General features: G+C 43.2%; 1 protein-coding gene across 1 annotated transcript in view; it reads left to right on the forward strand.

Annotated features, from left to right (window-relative positions):
* Positions 1-26,395, forward strand: part of NFATC3 (nuclear factor of activated T cells 3) — a 215,539-nt gene extending 189,144 nt beyond the window's left edge. The window contains exons 9-10 of the mRNA XM_088471830.1: positions 1,513-2,517; positions 25,042-26,395. Coding sequence (XP_088327956.1) covers positions 1,513-2,517; positions 25,042-25,139 — 1,103 coding nt within the window. The 3' untranslated portion in view covers positions 25,140-26,395. The remainder of the gene's footprint in view (positions 1-1,512; positions 2,518-25,041) is intronic.
* Positions 26,396-27,626: the final 1,231 nt, after the last annotated feature.

The raw sequence follows: 27,626 nt of genomic DNA on the forward strand, positions 1-27,626 counted from the left end.
GCCGTTACAAAGTCAACTTTGGAAAAGATACTTTATATATTTTTCCCACTATTTCTGAAGTGAGTGGGGTACGTTTTAACCCTTTCTGCTGATCGTATTGTTGACGCGTCATCTGGTATACGTAGATCCCCCAGCATTCTGACTTGGATGAATCCTGTAAATCCCTGTTTCTGTTAGCATTATAACAGCGGCTGAGAGACTCCTACATATGTGGTGGGAATGTCTAACACTCAGGCGCCACTGACATAAAATTGCTACTCTCTCCACTCTCCTCCAAGAACTTCCCTCTTGCTCTTCTTTTTGGTTACTAAACTTGACTCGCAGACCTTGCCCATGATTTGAAACACTTGTTGCTCCATATTTTGAGTGCCACCAAAGCAGTAATTCTGGTTCATTGGAAGTCTTCGCATATTCCCTTGATTACTGAGTGATATGCGATACTGGACGACTATATATGTATGGACAATCTCATTTTGTCCACGGCAGACTGATACCAGGAATTGTATGACCTGGTGCCAGTGGCTCTTGCGTAAGGATGTTCCTTCAACCGGTCTCTCTGAGGCTGTGATGAGATCGCTCTGGTGAGTGTGTCCCCACCCCCTGACTTGTGCATGAGGTAATTTGAAATAGAGCCTTTGCCATTAGGCTATTTATACGGTTGGACATCAAACCACTGGTCTGCAGTAGGACTTTTTCCGTCCCCATGTTTTCCTTCCCTTGTTTTTTTCCTAGTTTTTGCCTTTCTTTCCTTGTACATGTTTTACTTCTAAAACTGATCCAATGTTGAATTCTGTCAGAATAATTTAATTTATTTCATTCCTGGTTGTGCATGTTCTTCCAGAGCTTGCTCTGTGGTTGTATTTCTTATGATTTGGATTTTAATAAACATATATTGCGAAAAAAAGGAAATAAAAGGCTGACACTCTACATATGTTTGCATATAAGGGAATGCTCATTCAATAAATGCTACACATTGTATCACCTTTTATGGCAATTTTCCCTACTTCAAGTATAGATTTTGAGAGTTCTACACATTGTATAATATCAGAAATTTATTAGGAATAGTGCAATGCTGGGCCCAATGGACAAAATTTTGTAGCGAAGAGCTCAATGATAATGCTCTAGCCTCTTGCGACGGGACCCTGCGAACAGAGCTTAATGCAGAGGTTCCCTAATGCTGTCCTCAAGGCTCCCCAACAGTTCAGGTTTTAGAGATATCTATGGTTGAGCACAGGTGGTTAAATCAAATTGACTGAGGTACTAATGAAGTCACCTGTGGGCAAGCATGGATATCCTTTAAAACCTGTACCGTTAGGGTGCCTTGATGACAGTTTGGGAACCTATGAATTAATTAATGGCTTCAAACTGCATTTACCTGTGCTACTTAAATGGCTCTTTTCCAGCTGGTTGAATTGTTTTAATCCACACTAATTGTAGTATTAATTCATGAAATAATATATTGTAAAAATTATTGCTAAAAATCCAATATAATGTGCTATTTTATTTCAACAGTGTTACTGAAAAAAGAACACACAGAAGAGGAGGATCTTCCAGCAGCTTCTTCAGTCTCTGTGCCTCATGTAGCTAGTGCTTCTAGTCAACAATCCTTGCACTCCCACCACAGACCACCTCCTGATCAGAGACCAAACCATGGCAATCTCATGGCCTCTTTGGATCGGGGTCTTGGATGCCTTGCTCAACCTGCCTACTCATCCTTGAACCATGGACTTCCCAGTCTGTCACAAGGTAGGAATGGGAGAGCAGAGTGCCTCCCTCCAGCATTACAGCAGTCATATCATGTATCACCTTCTGCTGCCAGGTCTTCCTACACATCTATGCAGTCTAATGTAATGTACAATGGACAGTCAAGTCTTCCTCTGAATTCAGCCTCTGCTCAGGGGTATGAACCACTGTCTTTTCAGCAAGAAGCAGGTATTCCTCATTTGGTCAGCCTTGGTCATCAGTCCATGGCAATGATACAGTACCATACCACCAGCACGGCCTCATCTCCTACCATCATTGATCCATTGGTCCATGCTGTGCATTCATCACATCTCCAACAGATTGGCTATCATTGTTCAAACACTGGGCAAAGTACCATACCATCAACTTCTAGTCCCTCTGTTGGGCATTCACCACTTCAGCTTCCACCAGTCTATCACCTTACAAAGCCAGGCCCTACCTCCTCTCCTAAAAGTGCTACTCCTCATCCATTAACACACTCACTGCCCAGTCCATCTTCTCAGTTACAAGGAATGCCTTACCAATCCCCCACATCTGTTGCACCAGCTCCATCACCATCTCCCAACTCCATGGTTCATTCTGGACAGCGATCTCCTCAAAACCAAAGTCCTGGACAGAGTAACCTTCCCTCCACTGTCACTCTTGGGCACCATCAAATTCAGGACTCTTCTCCATTCCATCCTGATGATTCTTCTCTATCTGTTAAACCTGAGCCTGAGGACTGTGACCTGAATTTCCAGACAATTGGCTTGCAGGACATCACTTTGGATGATGGTAAGAAATGTAGTGTAATATAATGTAATGGCATTGATAAGGAGCATGTACTTTGAAAAATGGTAGTCTCCCTATTCTTAGACATTTGTCACCTGTACAAGTCTCTTTATTATAAAGCTGTTTTTTGGGGGGTTTTTTTCAATTTCCTCTTGTAATTTCTTATTTTATTTTTTTATTCTCTTTATTGCACAAATATTAAATAAGTAATTACAATTCAATACAAATCGTCATACTTATACATTAAACTTACAAGTACCAGACAATTACTACTTGTATTATATTAATAAGAGGTACTATTTTCAAACTCGTACCTTACTCTGTGATGCAATATATTATAACATTAATATTATAAAATTCCCCTTTAAATCAAAAACACCTATATATAAGTGCCTCATGCGACAGGACATGGTGAGTCCCCTTTCCCCCCCCTTAATTATAACCAATCCCAAAAAAATATTAAAATACAAACCCCCATATATTCTTCACCCACAACTCCCCTCCCAAATAATAACTGAAAAACATTCTTTAATTTGTTCCTGTATTGGACTGAATAGGGTCATCATGTACTCTCCCCATGTATCAAAGGACTTCCTAGAGTTTTTCTTACTGGGTTGATGACTCTACCCAGTCCATTCTAAATTATATAACTTATCCAAAAACATAGACATGGATGGTGTAGATGCCTGTATCCACACTTGTAAAATTGCTTTCCTTTTTAGCTGCAGAAATTGCCCGAGGGCACTATACCAAATATGGTCCATTCTGCAGTTACCTCGTACCTGCTTTCCACAAGTACTAGTAGGTCCTCCAATTCTTCTCCAAAAGCACTTTATAACCGGGCAGTCCCATAGACAGTGAAAAAGATCTGCTCTTCTGGACCCACATTTTAAACATTTGCATGAAGATGATAAACCCATCTCACAGCGTCAGACAGATAAGCCCTGTGGTATATTTTAAGGAACATTTCCCCATACTTTGGCACCGAAAGTAATCCTGACTATTATTTTGCAATCCGCCAAGAAGTGTATCTACCGATTAAATGGGGGAATATCCAGCATGTGCAGAAATGCTATTAGATCCATATTAGGAAAAAATGCACGTTCCAGAGATGTATGAGCATAATTATCAGTCTCTTGTAACCAGTCTCTGATATAAAGCATCTGTGCTGATAACTTATATAGTTCTAAGTCAGGTAAATTCACTCCCTCATTATGTGTAGGCTGTTGTAGCTTTGCAATTCTAATTCTGGCCCTTTCTTCTTCAGGGTCCATAGGCTCCACAGGGAGACCTTGGGATGTAGGTGATGGAACTGAATCTGGGCACCACGTAGTTAAAGCTTTCAGCTCCCAGGATGCACTGGGTCCACTCTCCCTATACCCCGCCCCTGAGCCAGAGACACCTCTGTTTCATTGGTGCCCGGCCGGAGTCTGGTCATCATTTCACAGGGGTGTCTGTTTAGACAGCCCCTAAAGCTCATTTCTTTTTATAATTTTCTTTACTTTATCTTTACAACTAGAGCGCGCAGCAGCAGACTGTCCTTGGGACATCTGCGCTGCCACTCCGGTGCCGTGACGCCAGCACTGATCTGGGGATCTCAACGGGCGTTCTGGGGGCCAGCGCTAGCCAGGGCCCCCGGAGAGGACCCAGACTGCACCCAGACATCAGTGGACAGGTATGGCAGGTCGCCGCTTGCACTGACAGTCGATACCTCCGGTCTAAGGGGACAGACCGGAGGTGGCTGAGTGTAGATGCAGACTCCGGCCATCGCACTCCACTGGACCACCAGGGACAATTTGGATGTGAGAAACTAGCGTCCCAGGGGTTAATGATCGGCCAGGGGAGACGGCTTCCCTGTTTAAGCGGCTCCTCCCCTCAGTTATGCGCACCTTTCCACTGCTGTCTGGCTTCCCTAAGCTGCTCTCCTTCTCCAGCCATGCCCCCTCTGAGGTCTCTGGTGGCCATTTTCTTCATGGTGCAGTCGCAGCTCTCCCAGGACAATGCGTGGTCCGGACCCCTGCATACCTCTCCCCAGGGTCAGCGTATGTAGCACTATTGCCTACCAGACACTCAGTCTGTGTAGTTGATTGTAGTGCCAGTTTGCAGTTATGTTATTTCTGCATTGTATGTGACTAAAGGGGCACATCCACTAGACGATCTACTCCCTGTCCAATCTCTAAATGATTTTCCCTAGATTATTTCCCTTGAAATTTTATCTTTCAGTCTAAACGATTTGCAAATTATCTTTAATAGATCAAGTGAAATTGACCTGCATGTTCGGTCGACTGACGAGACGATCAGACAACCAGCGGGAGCGCGCATCGTTGATCGTTAACGACCAAACACTGCACGATTTATAAACGATTTTTAAATGATTGAACGATAACGACGTTATCGTTCAATCGCCTGCTAAAATCGTATAGTGGATGCCCCACTTAATTCTAGCGCTGTTTGTCTGTTTTCTATTTCTAATCTGTCAGCATATATCTTTCCCTTTTTTTCTGACTTTGCCCTAACATACAGGTGTATTCAGGCTTTTTCCTGTACTTAACATATATAGAACAAAGTATTCGTGAGGTTTGTCACATACAGTTGGTCGTTGCACTGTGCCATATTTGGGCTGCGTGCTCCTGCAGCTTGCACCCAGGCATAAGACAGGACCAGTATATTGCATTCCTACTAGTATCCTAATTACACGGTGGTTGCTCTATACCCAGTACCATATTGTGTGCCATATTACTCTGCAGCTAGGTCTAGCAAAGGCAAGAGTAACAAACAGGCATCTGCACCCATACTGGTATCAGGCAGATTATGTACTGCTGGCTTAAGTGAGGAGGATTTGAGATGGGTTATGTAGTAATATACTCCGCAGGCCCATTAGACAACCCAGCGCCTGTACAAAAGAGCCCCCCTAGGCTTCATTTTCTCAGGTTCTGCCCACTATTACGGACCGCCTGGCGGTTCCGGCTGTCATTCCCCCTATGGGGTTATCACAGCAGGCCGTAATTCCCACTTTAGGGTGGCCGCAACAGGTTCAGGCGATACAGGCCCCACCATGGGTAGACGTACTCTCTAACCTTGTGAAGAGTCTAATGGCTACATCTAATGCCTTTCAAACCATGTTGAAAGGTGAGAAGCCCTTACCAGTAACCCCTCTAAGCGTCCTGTTATTGTCACAGTCCACGCAACTCTAAAATTCTGAATTATCATCTGAGGAGGCAGTAGATGCTGATCTCGAACCCTGACTCCCCTCTGGAAGAGGATGAGAGTCGGTCAAAAATGTATATTCCTGCCTTGGTACGAGCTGTCCATCTTATTAAAAGAAGATTAAGAGTCAGCCCCTAAATTCAAGCACCCTCTGTTTAAACGAGAGAAAGTGGCTCCAGCAGAATTTTCTCTATTGGATCAAATAGCTGAACACAGGGCTGCAGCCTGGCTATCGCCTGGTAAGAGGTTTCAACCACAAAAATGTCTGACCTCATGTTACCCTTTTCCTGTGGCTCATTGTGCAAAATGGGAAAGACCCCCTGCGGTGGATTCACATGTTAAGCATTTAATTAAAAGCGCTAAGTTGCCTATTCCTACAGTTGCTTCCTTGAAGGATCCTATGTATAGGAAAGTGGAAGCTTGCCTGAAATCGATATATTCTCTTTCAGGGGGATGTTGCCCGTCCAACCATGGCTATTGCATGGGTGGAGAGCTGGGCTGCCGCACTTGAAGACTCTTTTCCCTCAGATGCTTCTAGGGATCAGATGTCATTTGTTGCTCACATTCGAGATGCAGTTTCCTATATTGGAGAAGCGACATTGGAGCCAGTCTCCTAACCTCCAGAGTCTCGGCCGTGGCCATGTCTGCCCGCCGTACCCTGTGGCTAGGTAGACGTGGATTCCAAGAAAGGCCTAGAAAGGTTACCCTACAATGGGGAGCACTTGTTTGGCTCAGACCTTGACGAATTTGTAACCACGTTGGCAGCATCAGAAGCTAAATTTCTGACTTCAGCAACTACTTCTATTAGGCCTTGGACTACATCATTAAAGTCCTTTCGTCCTCGGGGAAAGCCTAAAGGTTAGTCCTTTCCTAGGCAGTCTGCTTCCACTAGGGCCGCCAAACCCAGGACCAAGCAGACCCGGAACACCTGACGCCCTGCTTCAAAACCCGAGGATAAATCCTCGGATGACGGGACGGGCCTCCCTCTGGGATATCCCAGAGTGGGAGGCCGACTTCTTCTGTTCACCCAGTGCTGTGTCAAACCACCACAGATGCTTGGGTTAGAGAAGTGGTCTCTCACGGGTACGCCCTCTCATTTCTCAGATGGCCTCCCCACCAGTTTTCTACACAGGCCCTCCTTCAGACCTGAACAAGGCCTTACAATACAGTCCTTGCTGCAAGCAGGGAGAATTATGCCAGTCCCACTATCTCAGCGAGGTACTGGTGGTTATTCTACTCTTTCTTGTTCAGAAGCCGAATGGGTCTCACCGGCCTATCAACCTCAAATCCTTGAACAAATTCCTCAGGTTCAGGATGGAAACCCTACGCTCCATCATCCTAGCTATGGAACCTGGGGACTTCATGGTATCTCTGGATATTCAGGACCCTCACATCAGCGATATCTCCTGGTTTGCTATACAGCAACACTTCCAATTTCTGGCTCTGCCCTTTGGACTCTCCACAGCTCCACGGGTTTTTTACCAAAATTATGACTATCATGGCTGCCCACCTACGAAGTCAGGGTGTCCGACTGTTACCATATCTGGTTGACCTACTGCTCCTAGCAGGATCCCCAGAAGTGCTTCACTGCCGTCTGCAGTTAAGTTAACCTTTGCTTTCCTGCACAAGCACGGATGGTTACTCAACTGGAAAAAGTCCTACCTGAATCCCTCACAGAGAATGATTCATCTGGGAGCCCTGCTGGATTCTCAGGATCAGAGAATCTTTCTGACATCAGACAAGATCTCCACACTTCAACTACGAGTGCACAGATGTCTCCACAGTCTCCAAGTGTCGATCCGCTAAGCAATGCAGGTTCTGGGATCCATGGTGTCCACCTTCGACATGGTGGAATATACTCAATTCCATTCTTGGCCTTTGCAAAGGCTGATCCTCTCTAGGTGGAACGGGTTACCCCATCGGATCAAAGCTCAGACGATGGTGCACTCTACAGAGGTGCGTCCGTCTCTATCTTGGTGGCTTCAGACATCTCATTTAACCAAGGGTAGCCCCTTTTCGATCCTTGACAGGGTAATCCTAACAATGGACGCAAGTCTCCGGAGCTGGGGCGCAGTGACTGGTCCGCACTCCTTTTAGGACCGTTGGTCATCTGTTGAATCAACCCTGCCAATCAACATATTGGAACTTCGAGCTGTCTACAGGGCCCTCAACCTGGCCCAGCACATACTTCACGGAAAACCTGTACAGGGTCAGTCTGACAATGCCACAAAAGTGGCTTACATCAACCATCCTGGAGGTACTCGTAGTCAGGCTGTCAGGCTGCAATGACAGAGGTGTCCCGCACACTATCCCTAACCCCCCCCCCCACTCAACCTCCCTTAGGGGTGCCTAACCCTAACCTCCCTCCCAGGGTGCCTAACCCCCCCCCTCCCCTTCCCCCCCTTTCCCCTTCCCCTCGCCTAACCATAAGTCATCGTTCCCGGTAGCCTCTAACCTAACCCCCCTTCCCAAGGTTGTCCACGCCTGGCTTACCCTCGGTAGGCCAGGCGTCAGACTCCCAGGGTAGGGATAATGATAGGTGGATAGGATTTCGACGCCTATCATTTGTCCCCTGTCAGGATTGCACAGTCGGGAAGCCGGCGGTCGGCATTTCGACTGCATACAGTTTCCATGTTAATGAGGAGATTATAGTACCGGCCTTTCAGTCACCAGATCTCTCGGCAGGTGAGGCCTCCTTGGATGTCGTTCACGTCCTCAGGATTTATGTGGACCGTACCAGTTCCCTTCGGAAATCAGACTTATTTGTGCTGTGTGGATTTCACATGAAGGGATGGCCAGCCAACAAACAAACATTGGCTAGATGGCTTCGTATGACTATTTCAGAGGCTTACTCGCAGGTGGACCTGCATGTTCTAACTTCTATAAAAGAAAATAAATGGCTGCGCTTCTTGATGACAAAAAATTTGAAAATTTAATTCATATAAATTATATCACAATATATATAAAACTTATGAGTAATAAACTCTACAATTAATATAAACAATTTGGACATTAAAAATATACAGTTAATTGAAATACAGAATACATATACATACATATCTTGATTCTACCTAAATTAGGGGAAAAAAAATATATAATTTTTTTTTTTTTTTGGAGAACTGGTTTGTATATAACAGCAGAATTAGTATGAATAGTTCTTGTCTATTGTATTCGACAATACAAACAGTTGTGTTTTGAGGCAGTAAATATAATTAAATATCAGCAGTAGAAGAATATTAATTTTATGCCGGCATATATTAAAAAATAGTCTGTATATGTAGGAGTGAGCTCACTCGTTTTGAAGTATGGAATCTCAGCGTCAGTAAGATATCCTGATGGGTATCCCGTGCAGGTACACGTAGGATTGAGTATAAACCTGTGTGCTAATGCACTGAGGCAATAATACTGACCAGTGATGTGGGTCGGCACAGGAAATTAATCTGATATTCACCGCATATAGGTACGGTAGGATCGCTTAGTTAGTTGTTCCTTATACAAACACACCCAACCTGTGATGTGTCCAGGATTACAATAGAATTCGAGGCACTGTGTGGCTCTACCTCAGTCCACGCGATGATGGTACGAGGCGCTGTTCGTCTCTGCCTGGATCTGTGGAGTGCTTGATGTGAATGCAGCGGCGGCTGAAGATAGCGGGCACCGTTTGTGCATTGGAGCCAAAGTGCCTTCCTGTGATGTATAATCAGCATGGGAAGAGAGTCTGGTGTTACCGCCTGAGATGGTGCATACACTTGTGGCTGGATGTCCCGTGGACAGACTCACCAGATCGGTGGTGTATTTTGAGCTTCTGTTAGTATGGAGGCACTGAATGGCTCTCCTCTGTTCCATGCGGCAGTGGTTGAAAGCGCTGTGTGGCTCTGCCTGGATCTATGGAACACGAGGTTAACTTAATACGTTGCCGGCTGGAAATTGCGGGGGCCGCTCCAATGAATATGCTTGCTGCAGGGTCTGTACAATCTCCTGGTGCTGTATATGGACTGTCTCTATCTCTGCCGTAAAGGTAAAAGGTAAAAACCTTTACGGCAGAGATAGAGAGTCCATATACAGACCCTGCAGCCAGCATATTCATTGCAGCGGCCCCTGCAATTTCCAGCCGGCACTGTATTCACCTTGTGTTCCATAGATCCAGGCAGAGCCACACAGTGCTTTCAACCACTGCCGCACGGGACAGAGGAGAGCCATTCAGTGCCTCCATACTAACAGAAGCTCAAAATACACCACCGATCTGGTGAGTCTGTCCACGGGACATCCAGCCACAAGTGTATGCACCATCTCAGGCGGTGACACCAGTCTCTCTTCCCGTGCTGATTATACATCACAGGAAGGCACTTTGGCTCCAATGCACAAACGGTGCCCGCTATCTTCAGCCGCCGCTGCATTCACATCAAGCACTCCACAGATCCAGGCAGAGACGAACAGCACCTCGTACCATCATCGCGTGGACTGAGGTAGAGCCACACACTGCCTCCAATTCTATTGTAATCCTGGACACATCACAGATTGGGTGTGTTTGTATAAGGAACAACTAACTAAGCGATCCTACCGTACCTATATGTGGTGAATATCAGATTAATTTCCTGTGCCGACCCACATCACTGGTCAGCATTATTGCCTCAGTGCATTAGCACACAGGTTTATACTCAATTCTACGTGTACCTGCACGGGATACCCATCAGGATATCTTACTGACGCTGAGATTCCATACTTCAAACGGGTGAGCTCACTCCTACATATACAGACTATTTTTTTAATATATGCCGGCATAAAATTAATATTCTTCTACTGCTGATATTTAATTATATTTACTGCCTCAAACACAACTGTTTGTATTGTCTAATACAATAGACAAGGACTATTCATATTGATTCTGCTGTTATATACAAACCAGTTCTCCAAAAAAAATAAAATATATTTTTTCCTAATTTAGGTAGAATCAAGATATTTATGTATATGTATACTGTATTTCAATGAACTGTATATTTTTAATGTCCAAATTGTTTATATTAATTGGAGAGTTTATTACTCATAAGTGTTATATATATATATATATATATATATATATATATATATATAGTGATATAATTTATATGAATTAAATTTTCTAATTTTTTGTCATCAAGAAGCGCAGCCATTTATTTTTTTTTTATACAAATTTGTTGAAGTATTTGCACATCCTTCATTTTTGGCAGCAGCTTCTCCTTGGCATCAAGTCTTTTAGGGGAGCACTTTTTATCAGTTTTTTTATATACATATGTTCTAACTTCTGTTAATGCTCGTTCTACTCGGTCTGTGGGTCACTTGTGGGCAGCTTGCCGTGGCACCTTGGCTGTTGAGCTGTGTAAGGCGGCCACATGGTCTTCTGTCCAGACCTTTCTAAGGTTCTATGCCTTTGATACCTTCGCTTCTCAGGATGCTTCCTTTGGGCGCCGGATTCTCCTCTCAGCGCAGGAGTGTCCCCATCCTTAAAAGGACTGCTTTGGGATATCCCAAAGGTCTCCCTGTGGAGCCTATGGACCCTGAAGAAGAAAATGAGTTCTGGTAAGAACTTACCTTTGTGTTTCTTCGAAGTTCATAGGGTCCACAGGACACCCGCCCTGACGCACCTGGCTTCATATGGGCTATATTGCTGGTCACCGGCTTTCTGTCTCCTTCTGTGTGAGATGGTGATTCTTGAGTGTACCAGTCTTCCTTCTCTCTTATCCTCCTCCGACCTTTGGCTTGTTATGAACTGAGGTGCCTCTGGCTCGGGGGCGGGGTATAGGGAGAGATGACCCAGTGCATCCTGGGAGCTGAAAGCTTTAACTGCGTGGTGCCCAGATTCAGTTCCATCACCTACACCCCAAGGTCTCCTTGTGGAGCCTATGGACTTTGAAGAAAGAGAGTTCACAAAGGTAAGTTCTTACCATAACTCTAGTTTTTCCCTTCCCATATAAATGTATTAAATATCCTGTTGGAATCAGTATGTAATACCGACAGATGGGATCCAGGCGGTCAGAATCCCGACTACCTGGATCCTGACAGGGTTAACATACCGACACTTGGTGGCCAGTATGCTAACCCTATCCCTCTCCCTACCCCAACCCCCCCCCCCACCAGTGCCGAAACTTAACCTCCCCCTCCCTTCCCAGCACCCTAAACCTAACCCTTCCCCCTTAGTGCCTAACCCTCCCCATAGTTCATACTTGTCTTGTAGTGTCTCTCTCTTTATTCTAGGGATGGCCATCAGTGGTCACCTTCGATGGCACTATCAGTGTTAACCATTGATGGTACAATAACAATCTATGGTGAGCCATCGATGGTTTGCACCACTCAGTCTCGCTGCGGCTCCTGCATTGAGAGCTAGTGATACAAGATATGCTTGCTTCCGGGAGGAGGCAGCCAGGTCGGCATAGCTGGGGGGTGTAGAAGCGGAGTAGGGGGAGTGACTAGGCATTCGCTTCATTGTGGCCCCACCACCATTACACAATGCTGAGATTACTGGCATTGTGAAGCAGGGTGTGAGGCCATGATGACGTCATTCTGCGTGAATCGCGTCATCGACTGTCTGGTTGGAAACTGTGATGATTTGGCATGGAATGACCCCTTATACTGTATCTGGCAAATACAAGGAAAAGTGTAGTAATGACTGCTTACCAGGCTTTTATTGTGTCAAGGATTTCTGTAGGTTACGGTGTCTATGGTATAGGACAGTGGAGGTGCTTTTCTGGTGCTTAACCATGGATATTTCTAAAACCTGAACTGTTGGGGTACCTTGAGGACGATGTTTGGAAACCTATACAGATTATTAGTGAATAGTGGTAGTTTGATCAAGAGCGTGACAAATGGATAAGAAGTACATTAGGACTTAGTGCTGCAAACCATTTGATATAAGAACAAAACTATTGCAAAAGGAAAGCCGCAAAAATTGTAAGTGTTATAAAAAAAAAAAAAAAAGGATATATACTATTCCAGCTGAGGAACCTTTGCCTGATAATTTTCTACTGCTTCTGTATCTTTTAATATCAAATGGGTTGCAGCAGTGAGTCTTCATGTACTTTTTATCCATTTGTCACGCTCTTGATCAAACTACCACTATTCACTGATAAACTATATTGGTTAAACTGTCTTAGGGCCTGATTCAGCAGGCTATTACGCACGTAGCCAGCCAATTTTTGCATTCTGCACATGTGTATGCATCGCAATGCGTGTGCACGAATGCAACACTGCGATCGCACACACCATGCAGAGTCATCGCAGAGTGATTGACAGGAAGTGACATTTCGGGGATGGTGACGGGGGAGTGGTCGGCGAAACACAGGCGTGCCTGTACGTTTGGACACCGTTACAGGGGTGTGAATAAATTAGCCTCTGTGACGGCATATGCAGTTTGAGGTCTCACTGCGTGCAGAAAAGTTTGCAATTTCTGAGTATGGTCTCACCTGATGTAATTGTGCGTGAGGCTCCAATGGTACACGATGTTACTGATGTTTTTACAGGATTGCAAGGTATTCTGGATGTGAGACGGGGGAAGTGGGCGTCTGTATATTAGGCTGCAATGTCATTTTGATTGCTAACATTAGCATACAATCGCAGCCGCGATCACACTTGCAATCCATAATGACTCATGCCCTTAGTCCCTTGTATCACTAGTTCTCAATGCAGAAGCTGCAGCCAGACTGAGAAGAACACCGTAGAGATGGCCATCGACCATCAACAGTTTACAAATATCGAAGGTTTACTACCAATGGTCGATGGTTTTGTCATCGACGGCTGAGAGCCAATTCTTTTCTGCCATCAATGGCAAAGTGGAACCCGTTGGGGTTTTTTTTCTGCTCGTGACATAGAGCTTAGCCCCGCCATCTGCTAAGCCATGCCCCCCCTTTTTTTATTCGCTCACGGCTTGCAAAACACCAGATGGCAGCGGTGGCCATCGAGTAGTGCAAACCATTGATGGTGTACCATTGATTATTATCACCGATGGTGACCATCAATTGAAAACCACCGATGGTTATCCCTAGAACACAGAGAGACACTACAAGACAAGTCTGAACTTGCCAGTTGCAAGAAGGGTTCAACTGCTGTACTTAATATTTTTTATTTATTTTTTTACTCCTGTTACCAAAATGAAAATGATATCAAAGATAGATTGTATTTAAGTGTATAAAGTACTTTATGTACAAAAAATTAAACATACACTTTTTTAAATATTCAAGGTCACATCATGTGACCTTGAAATTAAAAGTCAATATTTAAATATAAAACAATTTTTTATGAAAACTATGGACGGTGAATCACTGAAGGCTAAAATTTTACATATATAAGTTACTTTAGGCCGTCTACCATCCTACCAAATTTCATTAAAATCTGAGACTGTTGGGTTGGAAGCTGTGATGATTTGGCATGGAATTACCCTAATGCAAGCATCTAGCCCGCTGGGATGTCGAACGCATACCATCCTGTTAATCTCTCGCACATCACTACGGGTAATAACAATCGGGAGTGACTGCAGCGGATAAAGTAATCAAGGGAAGGATATCATTTTTATCAGGTTTTTTCTCCCCGAAAGGGAAATGGGTAGCTGTTTCCATCCCAATAATTCTCCTTCACATGATTTTTATAGCAGTTTAAACTATACAATAAGCTTATATCTTTTGGGAGTTTTACCCCTAGGTATGTTATGAAATTTTTTCGCCAATCTGATAGGCAAGTCCCATGTCCATGCTGGTTTCCTACAGCCTAGTTTGAGGTACATTGCCACAAATTTATCTTCATTTATTGAAAACCCAGTAACTCTTCCAAAATCTGTTAATTTTTGCGTTAGTGGTGTTAGTGAGAACCTCGGGTTTGTTGCATACAATAACAGATCTGCAAAAGCTGTTATCTTAATATTCCGAGGTCCCTCCCCAATACCCCTGATAACAATTTTGCAGATAGCGTAACATTGGGTCCAGCGCCCGATTAAATAAAAGAGGAGAAAGTGGGGGGCTCATTTTCACCTTTTTGCGAATATATTACAGTTAATGAGTAACAACGTATATGGAGACTCATATAATGATCAAATAGACGTAATAAAATTTTATTCAAACTCCTTCGTTGATAATACTGTATATAGAAATGCCCAAGATATGGTGTCAAAAGCTTTATTAGCATCTAAACTAATTAATATACTGGGTGTACCTGTTGATTGATAAGACTGCGTAATAGCCATTCTAATCCCTTTGACCGAATGATGGCCTGATATAAACCCCAATTGATGGGGCAATTCATCACATATTGATTGCAGCCTATAACATTATTGAATCTGAACTGTAAATTGCTGTCTAGGATTATGGCTGTTATAGGCCGGTAAGAGGATTCCAATTGGGGTTCATTTCCAGCCTTTAGAAGAAATATTGTGGATGCCGAATTAAAAGTTGGATATTCGGGACTACTTTTATGTATATGTTGGAATAAATCAAACAGTAGAGGGGTGATCTCTTGCTGTAGAATCTCTGGCGATAGCCCATCTGGGTCATGGACCTTTCTCAACTTCAATTCAGATAGAGCCTCTTGTATCTCTCCTATCGAGATGTCACAATTTAGAAAATCTGTGCGATTTTGATAACGTTGGATGATGAGAATTTAATATTAAATCATGCATCATAGAATCCTCCTGTGGGATATCTGTATACAGTTTAGAGTAGAATTTATTCCATTATTTATTGATAGTTAGTGACTTCTTGTTCTGAGTCTTAAAGTATATCTCAGATACAATTCCTAGATTTCTGCAGCCTAGCCCATGAGGCCAAAAGTCTGCCCGAACAGTCACCCCACATATTAAAAACGATTTATTGAATGATCCAAAGAGGCCTTCACTTGTGCTAATAGCTTTCCATAAGATGTCTATTCTAACTGTTTATAAAGTCCTCCACACACAATACACCTTAAAACTCTCCGAAATACACTTAAGAGATTCATATTTTTGTTTTTTTTCCTGTAATTATGGAGATATAAAATATGACCCCTGTTGACTGTTTTTGAAGTTTCCCAAAATATCGGGTCCTTTCTATGTTCTGCATTGTCCTCCTGAAACACTGCCCACTTAAATTTAAGATATTTACTAAAGTCCTCAGGGTTATACAAGTATGCTAGGAATCTCCACAAGCATATGCCCTTATTAACCTTAGGAATAGTAATTTTTATGCTAGATCTGATATCCGTATCTCTGCTATTCCATCTTCCCTGACATTCAAGACTAACCTATCCTCTATCAAAATATAATCTAGACGCGAAAGGGTTTTATGAACCCATGAGTAAAATCTATATGAATGACCTGTTGGTTTACTCAGGTGGCAGTAGTTCACTAGTCCATATGTGTTTTTAAGACTGGATATAGAATTATTTTGAATATTCAACTGCAATTTTAAAACTGTTGATTTATCGAAGGCCGGGTTGTCCACCCAATTAAAATCACCCCTCACAATGAGATTTGGACAATCCCTCTGTAATAAATTCTGTGAGACCATTGCAAAAAAAAATAAAAATTTGTGCACAGTTCGGAGCATATACTGTACATTCAAGACTATACTTAGTAGCATGTACTTGAATTATGAGCAAGAGGTAGCGCCCCTCAGTCCTCCACTTTCTCCAAAACAGTATATGGTAGGTAGAGGGCTAATACTATTGCCACCCCTCTTGGTTTGGAGCTATGGCATGAAGATATACAATCTCCAATCCATTGTGCTTTGAGTTTGGCTTTGATACCCCTCTCCCAGTGGGTTTCCTGTATAAAGGCAATACCATTTCTCTTCAAATGTTCCACCACCATTTTTCTCTTTACCCGGATATTTAGGCCCCCTACATTCCAAGAAATTAATTTCTATGAATATACCATCTTCACCTAATATAGAAAAAGAAACAAAGAAACCCCCCACCCCCAACATTGAACCATATCCATATATTAACTATTAACTTCTGCCCCCTACCTTTCCCGTATCATGACTTGCCTGGCTGTTAGCCAACCTCCCAGGTGGCCTATCTGGGTGTAAGTAGGCCTTTGCTGCATCTGGTGTATCAGAAGTTAAAGTTTAGTCCTTATCCGTAATGAGTAGCTTGGCCGGATACCATAGTGCAAAACGTATACCCCTATCAACTTCTTGCAAATTGAAATGCCTTACGCTTTTGTTGCAAAGCTACAGAGTAATCTTGAAAGATTAATAGATTATCCCCTTCAATGTTTAGTGAAGAGCCTTTCCGGTATGCTCTCCATATTTTTTCCTTCATACCATAGTCCAAGAATTTAACTGTTACTGGTCTAGGCTTACTGTTCGGATCATCTCTTGGGGGGGACCCAGTCGATGGGCCCGTTAGATTTGAAGATTTGTAACCATTTCGGAGATTTAGAGCACTAATTATTTTCGAAGAAATGTAGCTCGCTAGGGCCATATCAGTCACCTTAGCTGGAATACCAATAAATTGCAGGTTATTTCTGCGTTCCCTGTTTTCAAAGTCATCAATTTTTTCAAGAAGCCACTGAATTTGCTTTGTGTGGTCTTCTAGGGTATTATGGACTATTAAAGTATTGTCCAAGTCACTAACCCGCTGCTCTAAGGTTTCTTTCAGGTGGTGTTCTCAGAGAGTCTAGCCAAAGCAGAATCCAGGGATACTTGTATATGGTCAAGTTTTTTGTCTATTAATGGCAAAAAGGTTGCTACTGCAACATTTGTCTGAGTCATATTGCTCACGGGTGGAGATCCTTCCTGAGGACGAGTAGGAGAATTAGCAGGTGTAATATCACGCATATGTTGCTGATGGGGAGAGGCCTGGACTGCCTTACTAGGGGACTTAGGGGAGAACCTAGAGCCCCTCTACTTAAAAAATGTATCCATACCCCGCAGGCACACCCAAAAAAAAAATACATTTGAACTACAAATTACATGTAGAATTACGATCCCATCTTTGTCACACAATTTAATTTAATATAAAGTGCAATTCCCCTTCCTTTCTCCTCTCTCCTACCCCTCTTTCCACCTCCCCCTTCAAAAAAAAAAAAAAGGGAGAGAAAAGTTATCGCAATGTAGATTTAATACAATGAGTGTCCAGTAGTCCCAGGATTTTCCCTTTTTTCATTCCTTTCACCTCTTCTTTGCTTTAATAATTATTTATATAGACCTTCAATTGGAGTAAAAAAGTAACGTACAATGAATGTCCAGTAGTACCAGGATTTTTTATTTTTTTTTTCCTTCCCTTTATTTTCCCTCTTCTCTATAATTCATGATATATATATATATATATATATATATATACACACACACACACACACACACACACACACACACACACACACACACACAGCCCTCTATTTGGAATAAAAAGAGAATTGACATGCTTAAGACAATAGTTTCCAAACCTAGTTTTATCAAAGATGCTCCTTTGCAGCAATGTAATATGTCTCTTGTATGAGGGAAATTGCAGCTACATAGCTGTTTGAATACTTTCCACTTGTAAACCCCCTTTTCAGAGATCAAATGTCCCAGGGACACCGCAAGTCCCCCCGCACTTTAGCCCTTTTGGTGACAGTCCCCAATAGTTTGTCCAGCCACCCAATTGCTTCTGTTCTCCCACTCTCAATACAACCTGGGGGGAGCCATGTATCCACGTTAACCCCAGTGGCACAGTTATGAAAGCCCATACTTAAGTGGTAGTCCCAAGGGGGCTCAGAACATGTTGTCCCCACCTGGCCATATGTTTCCGCACGGTGTACTGCAGTGGTAGTCCGTCCGGAACAAGCACCCTGTCTATCCCACCATCCAGTGTGGGCTTTGTTTCCATGCTGGACGGCTACCTCCTCTGACTGCAGACCCCCCCATCTCTCATCGGAGCCCTCGCTCTTGTGCACCGGGATCTCCTCCACTCGCTCCAAATATGAGTGGACCACTGTGCCGCTCGTGCACCTCTTCCCGCCTAGTTTAGGTATAGCTGACAACCACCGCTTCTCACAGAAATGGCGGGAGTGATCCACCGCGTCCCCGCTAGCAGCGTCTGGTTTGATGGCCCTTTTTCGGGCCCGGATCCTGGGATAACAGCTTCCTTGACCTCCCAAATGTGTCTGGGTGAGGCAGCCAGGTGAATGGCCGGCTCCGCAATCGCAGTGTTTAACCAGATTGTTCTCCACCCTCGCTCTATCAGCCTGGCCCGGAGCTCTCCTAAAACGCGGCCACTCGGCGTGCACTACCCACTGAAAGTCTCCTTTTGCAATCTTTTTTAAATTTATTACAATCTTAATCAGTTCTAAAAAATTATTAAAATTTAAATTCCCTGGGTTTAACTCTGACCAATCTGTTTTCTCCAGCTACTCCCGGCTTGATCTGTAGTATGATGACAAGTATCTGCCGAGGGTCCATTGACAAGTTAGTATTTGTTGCTAGCTTTTGATTGGGCAAATTTCAGTGGCCAATTGTAAGCTGGCACTGTAGCCCATATAATGTCAAATGATCTGGTGAGCAAGAAAATGGCTACATCATAAATAAGTAACTTGTAAATATTAAACTACTTTGACTTCTAATGGTGAAGTTATTGGGCATTCCATTGTAGATATGCCCTGTGCATGTCTACAGTTTGGTAATAAAATGTGGTCATCTGCATTTTAAATGTGTAATATGTAGCATTTTGTAGTATCGGATGCCAGCCACATGGTGGGCCCCTCTGGTAGGTTGACCACCATGGATACTTAACAACGTACAGATTAAAAAGTTTTTGTTTGGAATATGGTTTGTATTTGACCTTTTTTGATACAGTAAAATGGACAAGAACAACTGTGCTTTTCTCTACACCAATGCTGGTTTAATTTTAGCAAGCTAGGCTGAGGACTGAAAGCTGAAACGTTCTCATTAGCACTGCATGTTACTAAATATACCGACTCGCTTAAATGCAACATGCCTTGTGGCGTTTGCTATATTTGGCAACCATTTTTATATTGAAATAAGAGGAAAATAAAAAGCAATATATACTTGGTTATCCAAAACGGATGTTTTTGAGCCTGAACATTATTTTATTTTCAGTAGCCATTCTAGATCATGTATTTGGATTTAATTTTTTATATATATATATATGTCTCTTAACCTCAACTATCTATAACACTATGTACCTTCAGCCTTTTTGACAAATCCATCATATAAAAAAAAAATATATATATATATATATATATATATATACATACACACACACACACACACACACACACACACGGCATATTGTAAAACAAAACACAAAAAATATTTATTTTATAGACACATACATGTATACACACACATACAGTACATATACACACAAACACACCACTTTGTTACGTACATCTTTTCTAGTACTGGGAAGGCCCCTCTGTGCCCCCAGAACAGCTGGAATTGTTTGTGGCATGGAATGTTACCAGCAAGCTGCTGGTCTCATCCTTAGTGATTCTGGGCTATGTTGATATGATATAATAGCACTATATTCCTGTTGCAAATCCGGTGGCGGAGTAGATGGCGGTGCATGATGTCATGCACGCCGTATTGCAATTAACAAAGAACCTTTATTGCACCAGCTCCCTGGACCCCACCGATGGATCCATCTTAAGTGCTGCCTGCGTCGCTGCAGTGATCAGCAGGGCGCAGGCAGTGGTTATAGATGGCTATATCTGTGGGCCACGTTACAACTGTGCCCCTTGTAACTGCTTGTCGCTGAGCCTGCTTTCCGGTGCCCCCTTGACAGCTAGAGCCCGGAGGCTAATGACTCCGCTGCCTCAGGGAGTTCTGCCACTGCTTTGGAGTACACTGTATTTATTAGTGGGAGATTCATTCAGTTGGCCATAGCGACCAGCAACATTGTTAGTGTTCTTTTCACCCCATATATGTTCCCTGGAAAATTAACGATGTTGAACTACGGTAATAGACAGTAATGTGCGCAGCTAAACATTGCGGGGTGTTAATGGCCACATTGCAGTTGGGTAAAACACTCCTTGACATGTTTGTGTAATTCACCTTAGATGACTTGTGTTTTGTGATATAGCACATTATCCTCAGGGTTATCGAGAGTGGGTCAAAGAGGGGGCATGGAGAAATCTAAGAGGTGTGGCCACATCCCCTCCCCCACCCAAAATAAAAATATATACTATGCACAGATCTGTGTACCTGTGGGAGTGATGGATCTGGCGCGACCTAACTCTCTGTGGTCCCCATTGGATTTGCCGCGCTCTCACGCACATGTCACATCCTCAGCGTTGCAGCTCCCAGGGCCGGGTTAATCACATCCATGGGTTAAGGGCCAGGCTGTACTGTAAAGGGGGACAATGTAAATATCCCCCTCAGCAGCTGCTCAACATACTATGCATTTACGGCGCCGCCTGCTTAATCTAGCCGAAAAGATTCACACGACCAGTTACAATACGCAGGTAGGCTCAATTAATACTAAAGGGCCTAATGTGTTCCAAGAAAACACTCTGTACACCGCCACAAGCCTGAACTGTTGAAATACCAAATTCTGACCCTACCATCTGCGAGAAACTGGAGAAATGGAGGCAACATGTTTCCAGTTTCCAATTGTCCCTTTTTTGGTAAACCTGTGACAGTGTAACCTGATGCTGTAGCCCAGGGTTGGGGAACAGTGTAACCTGATGCTGTAGCCCAGGGTTGGGGAACAGTGTAACCTGATGCTGTAGCCCAGGGTTGGGGAACAGTGTAACCTGATGCTGTAGCCCAGGGTTGGGGAACAGTGTAACCTGATGCTGTAGCCCAGGGTTGGGGAACAGTGTAACCTGATGCTGTAGCCCAGGGTTGGGGAACAGTGTAACCTGATGCTGTAGCCCAGGGTTGGGGAACAGTGTAACCTGATGCTGTAGCCCAGGGTTGGGGAACAGTGTAACCTGATGCTGTAGCCCAGGGTTGGGGAACAGTGTAACCTGATGCTGTAGCTCAGGGTTGGGGAACAGTGTAACCTGATGCTGTAGCTCAGGGTTGGGGAACAGTGTAACCTGATGCTGTAGCTCAGGGTTGGGGAACAGTGTAACCTGATGCTGTAGCTCAGGGTTGGGGAACAGTGTAACCTGATGCTGTAGCTCAGGGTTGGGGAACAGTGTAACCTGATGCTGTAGCTCAGGGTTGGGGAACAGTGTAACCTGATGCTGTAGCCCAGGGTTGGGGAACAGTGTAACCTGATACTGTAGCTCAGGGTTGGGGAACAGTGTAACCTGATGCTGTAGCCCAGGGTTGGGGAACAGTGTAACCTGATGCTGTAGCCCAGGGTTGGGGAACAGTGTAACCTGATGCTGTAGCTCAGGGTTGGGGAACAGTGTAACCTGATGCTGTAGCCCAGGGTTGGGGAACAGTGTAACCTGATGCTGTAGCCCAGGGTTGGGGAACAGTGTAACCTGATGTTGATGCTGTAGCCCAGGGTTGGAGAACATTTTTTCTGCCGATTACCATTTTGTTATATAGAACATTATTTTAGGGCCCAGGCCACTCCCCTCCGTGTGACGTCACATGGGGGTGGGGTCACATTTGCAGGTGATTACAGCAATGCCCGGAGCATCCTGAGGATGCTCCAGGGAGCTGTAAGGGCAGCAGTGTGACCGTCTGATACGTCCTAAGGACACTCCAGGCGGCATTGCTGTATAGACTCTGACTGCAGGATTCTATTCTAGGCATTCTAGCCAGATGAGGCTAGCTGAAAAAGCTCAGAGGGCCAGACCAAATTATTCCGTGGGCCTTATACGGCCACGGGCCTGAGGTTCTCTATCCATGCTGTAGCCCGTCTACTTCAAGATTCAATGTGCTGTGCAAATCAAAGATGCACATGACCATGTCTGTAAAGGCATTGTGTTCTTGCCAAATGAATGGCGGTTGAGATATTTACTGAAACATACAGCACATCTTTTGAAGTGGCCACTGAATACATATAAATTGAACATTTGAATGATACGCATTTCGTATAAATCAGTGTTAAATTTCACATCTAATTTATAATATTAGTAACTAATAGGGTGGATTAGGCAGCTTTCAGTTAGAGATGAGCCCAATAAATTTGCAGTGCTAACACAGCTCATATAACTTAAGTTATATGAGAAAAAGTATACTTGGGCAACTGCTGATCTGCTAGCTGTGTCCTCCTTCATTATATTTATTGGAATGACTCTTTCAATGTAGTGATTTTAATGTGCAGATAATTGTATTGCTCATAGGGCTCACGAAACCAGGAGAAGATCTGGTCACGAAGGTGGCAAGTTAGGCTGCAATAGCAACTCTCTCCCTTTGTGTCTAGTTGACTTGATCCCATAGTATTATTCCAACCACTATGTGGGGTCTGTAAAACCAACCATAAATACAGTATAAGATACAGGTGGAGGCAAGGAGTGGAAGCATGATGGAATGAGACTGGAAGGTGAGAAGAGATCTATGCCACACATAAACTATGAGTCATTGTGCAGATCGCAAAACAGGATTGCAACCAAGAAAGAGATAATGAATGTTGGGGAAAGAGATGGGAGGGACAAGTACAGTAGGTGAAATTCCCCTGCATTAGGCTGTTAGCACATACTGTAGCTGCAAACCATAAAATGATGCAGAAACTGCAGTTTCCACATCATTTTATGAAAGAAAAGCTTGACAAATAGGTCCCTAATTATGGGGTGTATTTATCTCTCTCCAAGCTTTGATAAAGTACCAACCAATCGGCTCCTGTCATTTTTCAAGCATAGCCTATAAAATGTAAATTAGAAGCTGATTTATCTCTCATAATGGGCTTATCTAATAATAACTATTAGCAAAGATAAAGATAAAGATGTATACTTTTATCATTATCAATTTCTATTATTTCACTGTGAAAATTCCATATACAGAAATGGTTTCTTGTTTTACCAATGGGAATATGGTAGGCAATGTGTTCCACAAGATATCACTACACAAGCTCAGTGCAGGGAATACCCTTGGTTTCCATTGAAAACATTTCTGCCATATCTCATTGTTATTAATTTGTACCAGTATGAAATGTATGACACTGCCAGATAAAATGTCTGTCAGACCGACAGACATTTTATCTGGCCGGCTGCCAGCCGCAGATGTCGCCGGCAGACACTGAGATTTTTCTCAGTGTATTCGGCAGACATGCGCGCTCCGCCCCCGGGGGCGGAGACATTTCCCTGTTCCTTCCGTAGGAAGGAACACAGGAAATGTCTGTCTGTCGGCCGCGGCTGGGCATGCACTGCCCGATGCGGCCGACTGTTTACCGGGAAATATCGTATCGGACGGGCATGCTGGGCAATCTGACATGCCCGACCGAGCAATATTTAACCCTCGGTCGCCCCCCCACACGCTACAGTTATCGGGGTGATCCGCTGATATCGGGCGGATCGCCCCGATAATTGTAGCGTGTATGGCCAGCATAAGGGGTGTATTTATAAAAGTAATGGTAGTTACCAGGAGAAAAGGTTTCTCTTTATTTAAACCGTGAAAAAACAGCTTTGACAGTAATTTCAATGCTGTTTCACATTACACAAATTGGAAGTATCGCATTGCAATCTGAAGATGACGTTGTGTGTGTACACCCGCCGGCAGTGCGGAGAGACGCAAGAAAGAGAGCGATTTCTTCTTTCTCCCACAATCCACTTGCTGGATTGCAGCGTGACTCATCTCTTCTGGCAACATCGGTGCCTGCACCTATCTACTATATGAGCTCGCCAGAACAGACCGTTGGCACTTGGTCTGTCCTGGCAATATATGTGTATATATAGTAACCGTTTTTTGCGGCATTTCCTTTGAAAAGAACAATTTTTTTTTTAAATAGGCCCCTTAATCTCATGATCAATCTCCTAATTGCCTACCGATTGTATGATTGCAAGTATTGCCCTATTACTGAAATTCTATGCTGCTGCTAAGTACTGTTAATACATGTACATAAGCATTTGAATAGGGGAAGATCTATGATAAGCAACCAATCAATCACCATCTATATATCATTTATCAAGTAGATTCTAGAAAATAGCTAGAAGCTTGTTGCATTGGACATTTTTGGCTGTCTTCTTAAGAAGGTGTGATGCATCGCCCCCTATATCTCGTTTAGATTATGTCTTCGTTTTATTTGCTTACTGTGCTGTGGAATATGTTGGTACTATATTATAAAGAAATTGGTCATATTTTTGCTTTCACAGTTTTATACTTTTCTGCTTGATCATTTGGTTCCAAGTGAGTTTACTTCATTTGATTTAAACAGAAAAGATTATTGCCATTGTATTGTCTACTTTTCTATCTAGGTAAATGAACTACTTGATCTGCAGGTAAAAGTTCTAATTTCATGGGTTTTTTCGTCTTTTTACAGTAAATGAGATCATAGGACGTGACATGTCTCATGGAGCCGAGCGAGCACGGAGAGAATGCCCTAAGCCTGTGGCGTCAGATGTACTTGATGCAGTCTAAACTTTCTGCGGCAATATTTAAAACCAGATTTCATCAAGAAGTCCATGGCTCCTCCTCATTGCACCCCGATACTTGTCTCTGACCTACTGTGCTTCCAGCTATGTTGCCTTTCTTAAGTCTCCTTGAGGAAATTAACGTTTTCTCTATGCTGTAAATTATGGACTAACGAGTTGCTGGTTGGTAGCTGCTCACAGTCACTCTTCTATTACATTGGGGGGGGGGGGGGTGTTAATTGTGTTTGAAATCTTACTTTGGCTTTTATAGTCCTAACTGGGATAGTTTATGAATTTATTTTTTTGTAAAGGATCACGAAGCCTTAAAATAAACAGCTGCAAGTAAGAAACACAAATACATATGTACAATGACCTGTTTCACATTGTATATGCTGTGCAGTTAAGTGTAAGCTGTTTTTCTATCATGAGCCATATTCTGCTAAAAGCGGATTAGTGCTATGTCCGTCAGACGGGAAATCTACTGTGTATAGGAATCCACAGCAATGTCCGCTTTATCGTAAATTTTTTAAATTCTGCTAAACTCCTGAAATGGTTGACAAGCCCATAAATGTAGGTTTGGTTTTTTTTGCTTTCAAACACTAGTAGCCTTTATTTAAAAAGCTTTTCAAAAAATTAAAAAAAAAAATTATATGCTACTGTTTTCAGAGTGCTGGGTTGTGGTTTTATTTTTATTTATTTTTTTCCTTTTGTTTTTTAATATTCAGAAGCATGACAAATGGTATAGACATAGACATGTTTTTAAAAGAAAATACAGGCATCTGGATGCGTTTTTAGATGTAGTTTAGTAAAAATGCCTCTGAAACCCTAGACTGAAAAAAAAAAAAAAAACACCTATGTGAAAAAGTCTGTACATATTTTAGTGTTAGCTATTGGTCCTTTATGGAAGGCAACTTTTATTATAGGTTTAGTGGTCCTTTTTTAATTTAGTTTAAAGAATATTACCCCAACTGTGTTTTGTTTTAATAATTTAAGATGGTCAATTTTGGAATCACTCATTGCCATGGCAAGTGGCGTAGATCCATGTACATGTAACCGCATACAGCTGTATTCACAAGTAGTATGACTGTTGAGAACATGTAATCTGACCATTTGACAATCAAAATGTAGAAAATGATGTTTTTAAATTATTGCATTTTATAACAGTAGGAGACCGAAAAGACTTGTTGCTCTAAAACTTTTAATATAATGTAACAATGTGAATATTTTGAACCAAAGTAATATTATCCAAATAAAAAGAATTAAAACAAAAGCTTCAGTGTGGCTAAAAATGGAACATAAATCCTCAAAAACCATGGTGTCTGAATAGTAGTGCAGACCAGTTAATACCGTATGATCTTACTGCTGGTGTGACATCTGGCTCAGCCACAATGGAGCTTACAGTCTAAATTATCTAATATGTGCACACACTAGGGTTTTATTTCCCATAACCGTATTGCTTTTATTTTGGACTTAGAGGAAGCTAGACCATACAGAGGAAACCAACAAAAATATTGAAGCAATGTCCCTAGTGGTGTGAGGCAATGATGCTAACCACTTTGCCTCCCTCCCAGTTTTTTTTTTTTCTTTAAACAATTATTCTGGCGTCAAATTACACATATATCTGTATATCTATAGCTAGCTATCTATATACAGATGTGCCCTTATACACTTAGCCTCAAGACGCCTGGCGCAAGTAAGCTGCGCCAAGCGATGTAGCATCTTTTTTCTCTCTAATGTGCGTCTTAGTCACAAAGCGACAACCGCTTCACGAGACTGCACTGATTAAAAATGTCATATGTGACACTTGTATATCTGTGTGCAACTAAGTCTGGATATGTACAACAGAAAAAAGCCATAGACGCTGCATCGTAGCACTTCAGACAGTCTGACAGATATAAAAGTGTTGCATCTCAAATGAATCGGTGCAGTATCGTGAAGCAGTGTTGTCGCATCATGGTGCGACTAAGACGCACATTCCAGTGAAAAAAACACACGGGACCTGGCAGGCTGAGAAGGGCTATTTGGTGTAACTGTGGCAATAGTGTATGAGGACACATCTGTATCTGTTTCTATAAATTCATTTCCAATATATGATGCATTTGCATTGGTCCTATAATTCACAGGAGGGGTGTAATTATACTTACAGGGGTCCATAGCTAAAAAAAAATTACTGGCTCCCCCCTTGGCCTGAGGCCAGCACCCTCCTCACTCCCCCGACTTACCTGCTCCATGGTTGCGCTGAGAAGGGCAGGCACACCTTCTTTCCTGGTCGGCTCTATCTCACTGACTCCTCCCAGTATCAGTCAATGAGGAGAGCCGGAGGCGGAGCTGACCGGGAGGACGCGACCATGAAGCGAGCCGGCTGCGACTGTGGAGCAGGTAAGTGGAGTAGAGGGGAGTGAGGATGGGGGGCCGCGGACAGAGGATACTCAGGACATAGGCCTGGCCCCGTAGGTGCATGGGGAGGGCCGGGCCCCGGGTTGGTTCGGGCCCC

Source organism: Taudactylus pleione, unplaced genomic scaffold (assembly GCF_031769625.1).
Source record: "Taudactylus pleione unplaced genomic scaffold, aTauple2 ptg000117l, whole genome shotgun sequence".
Taxonomy (NCBI): Eukaryota; Metazoa; Chordata; class Amphibia; order Anura; family Myobatrachidae; genus Taudactylus; species Taudactylus pleione.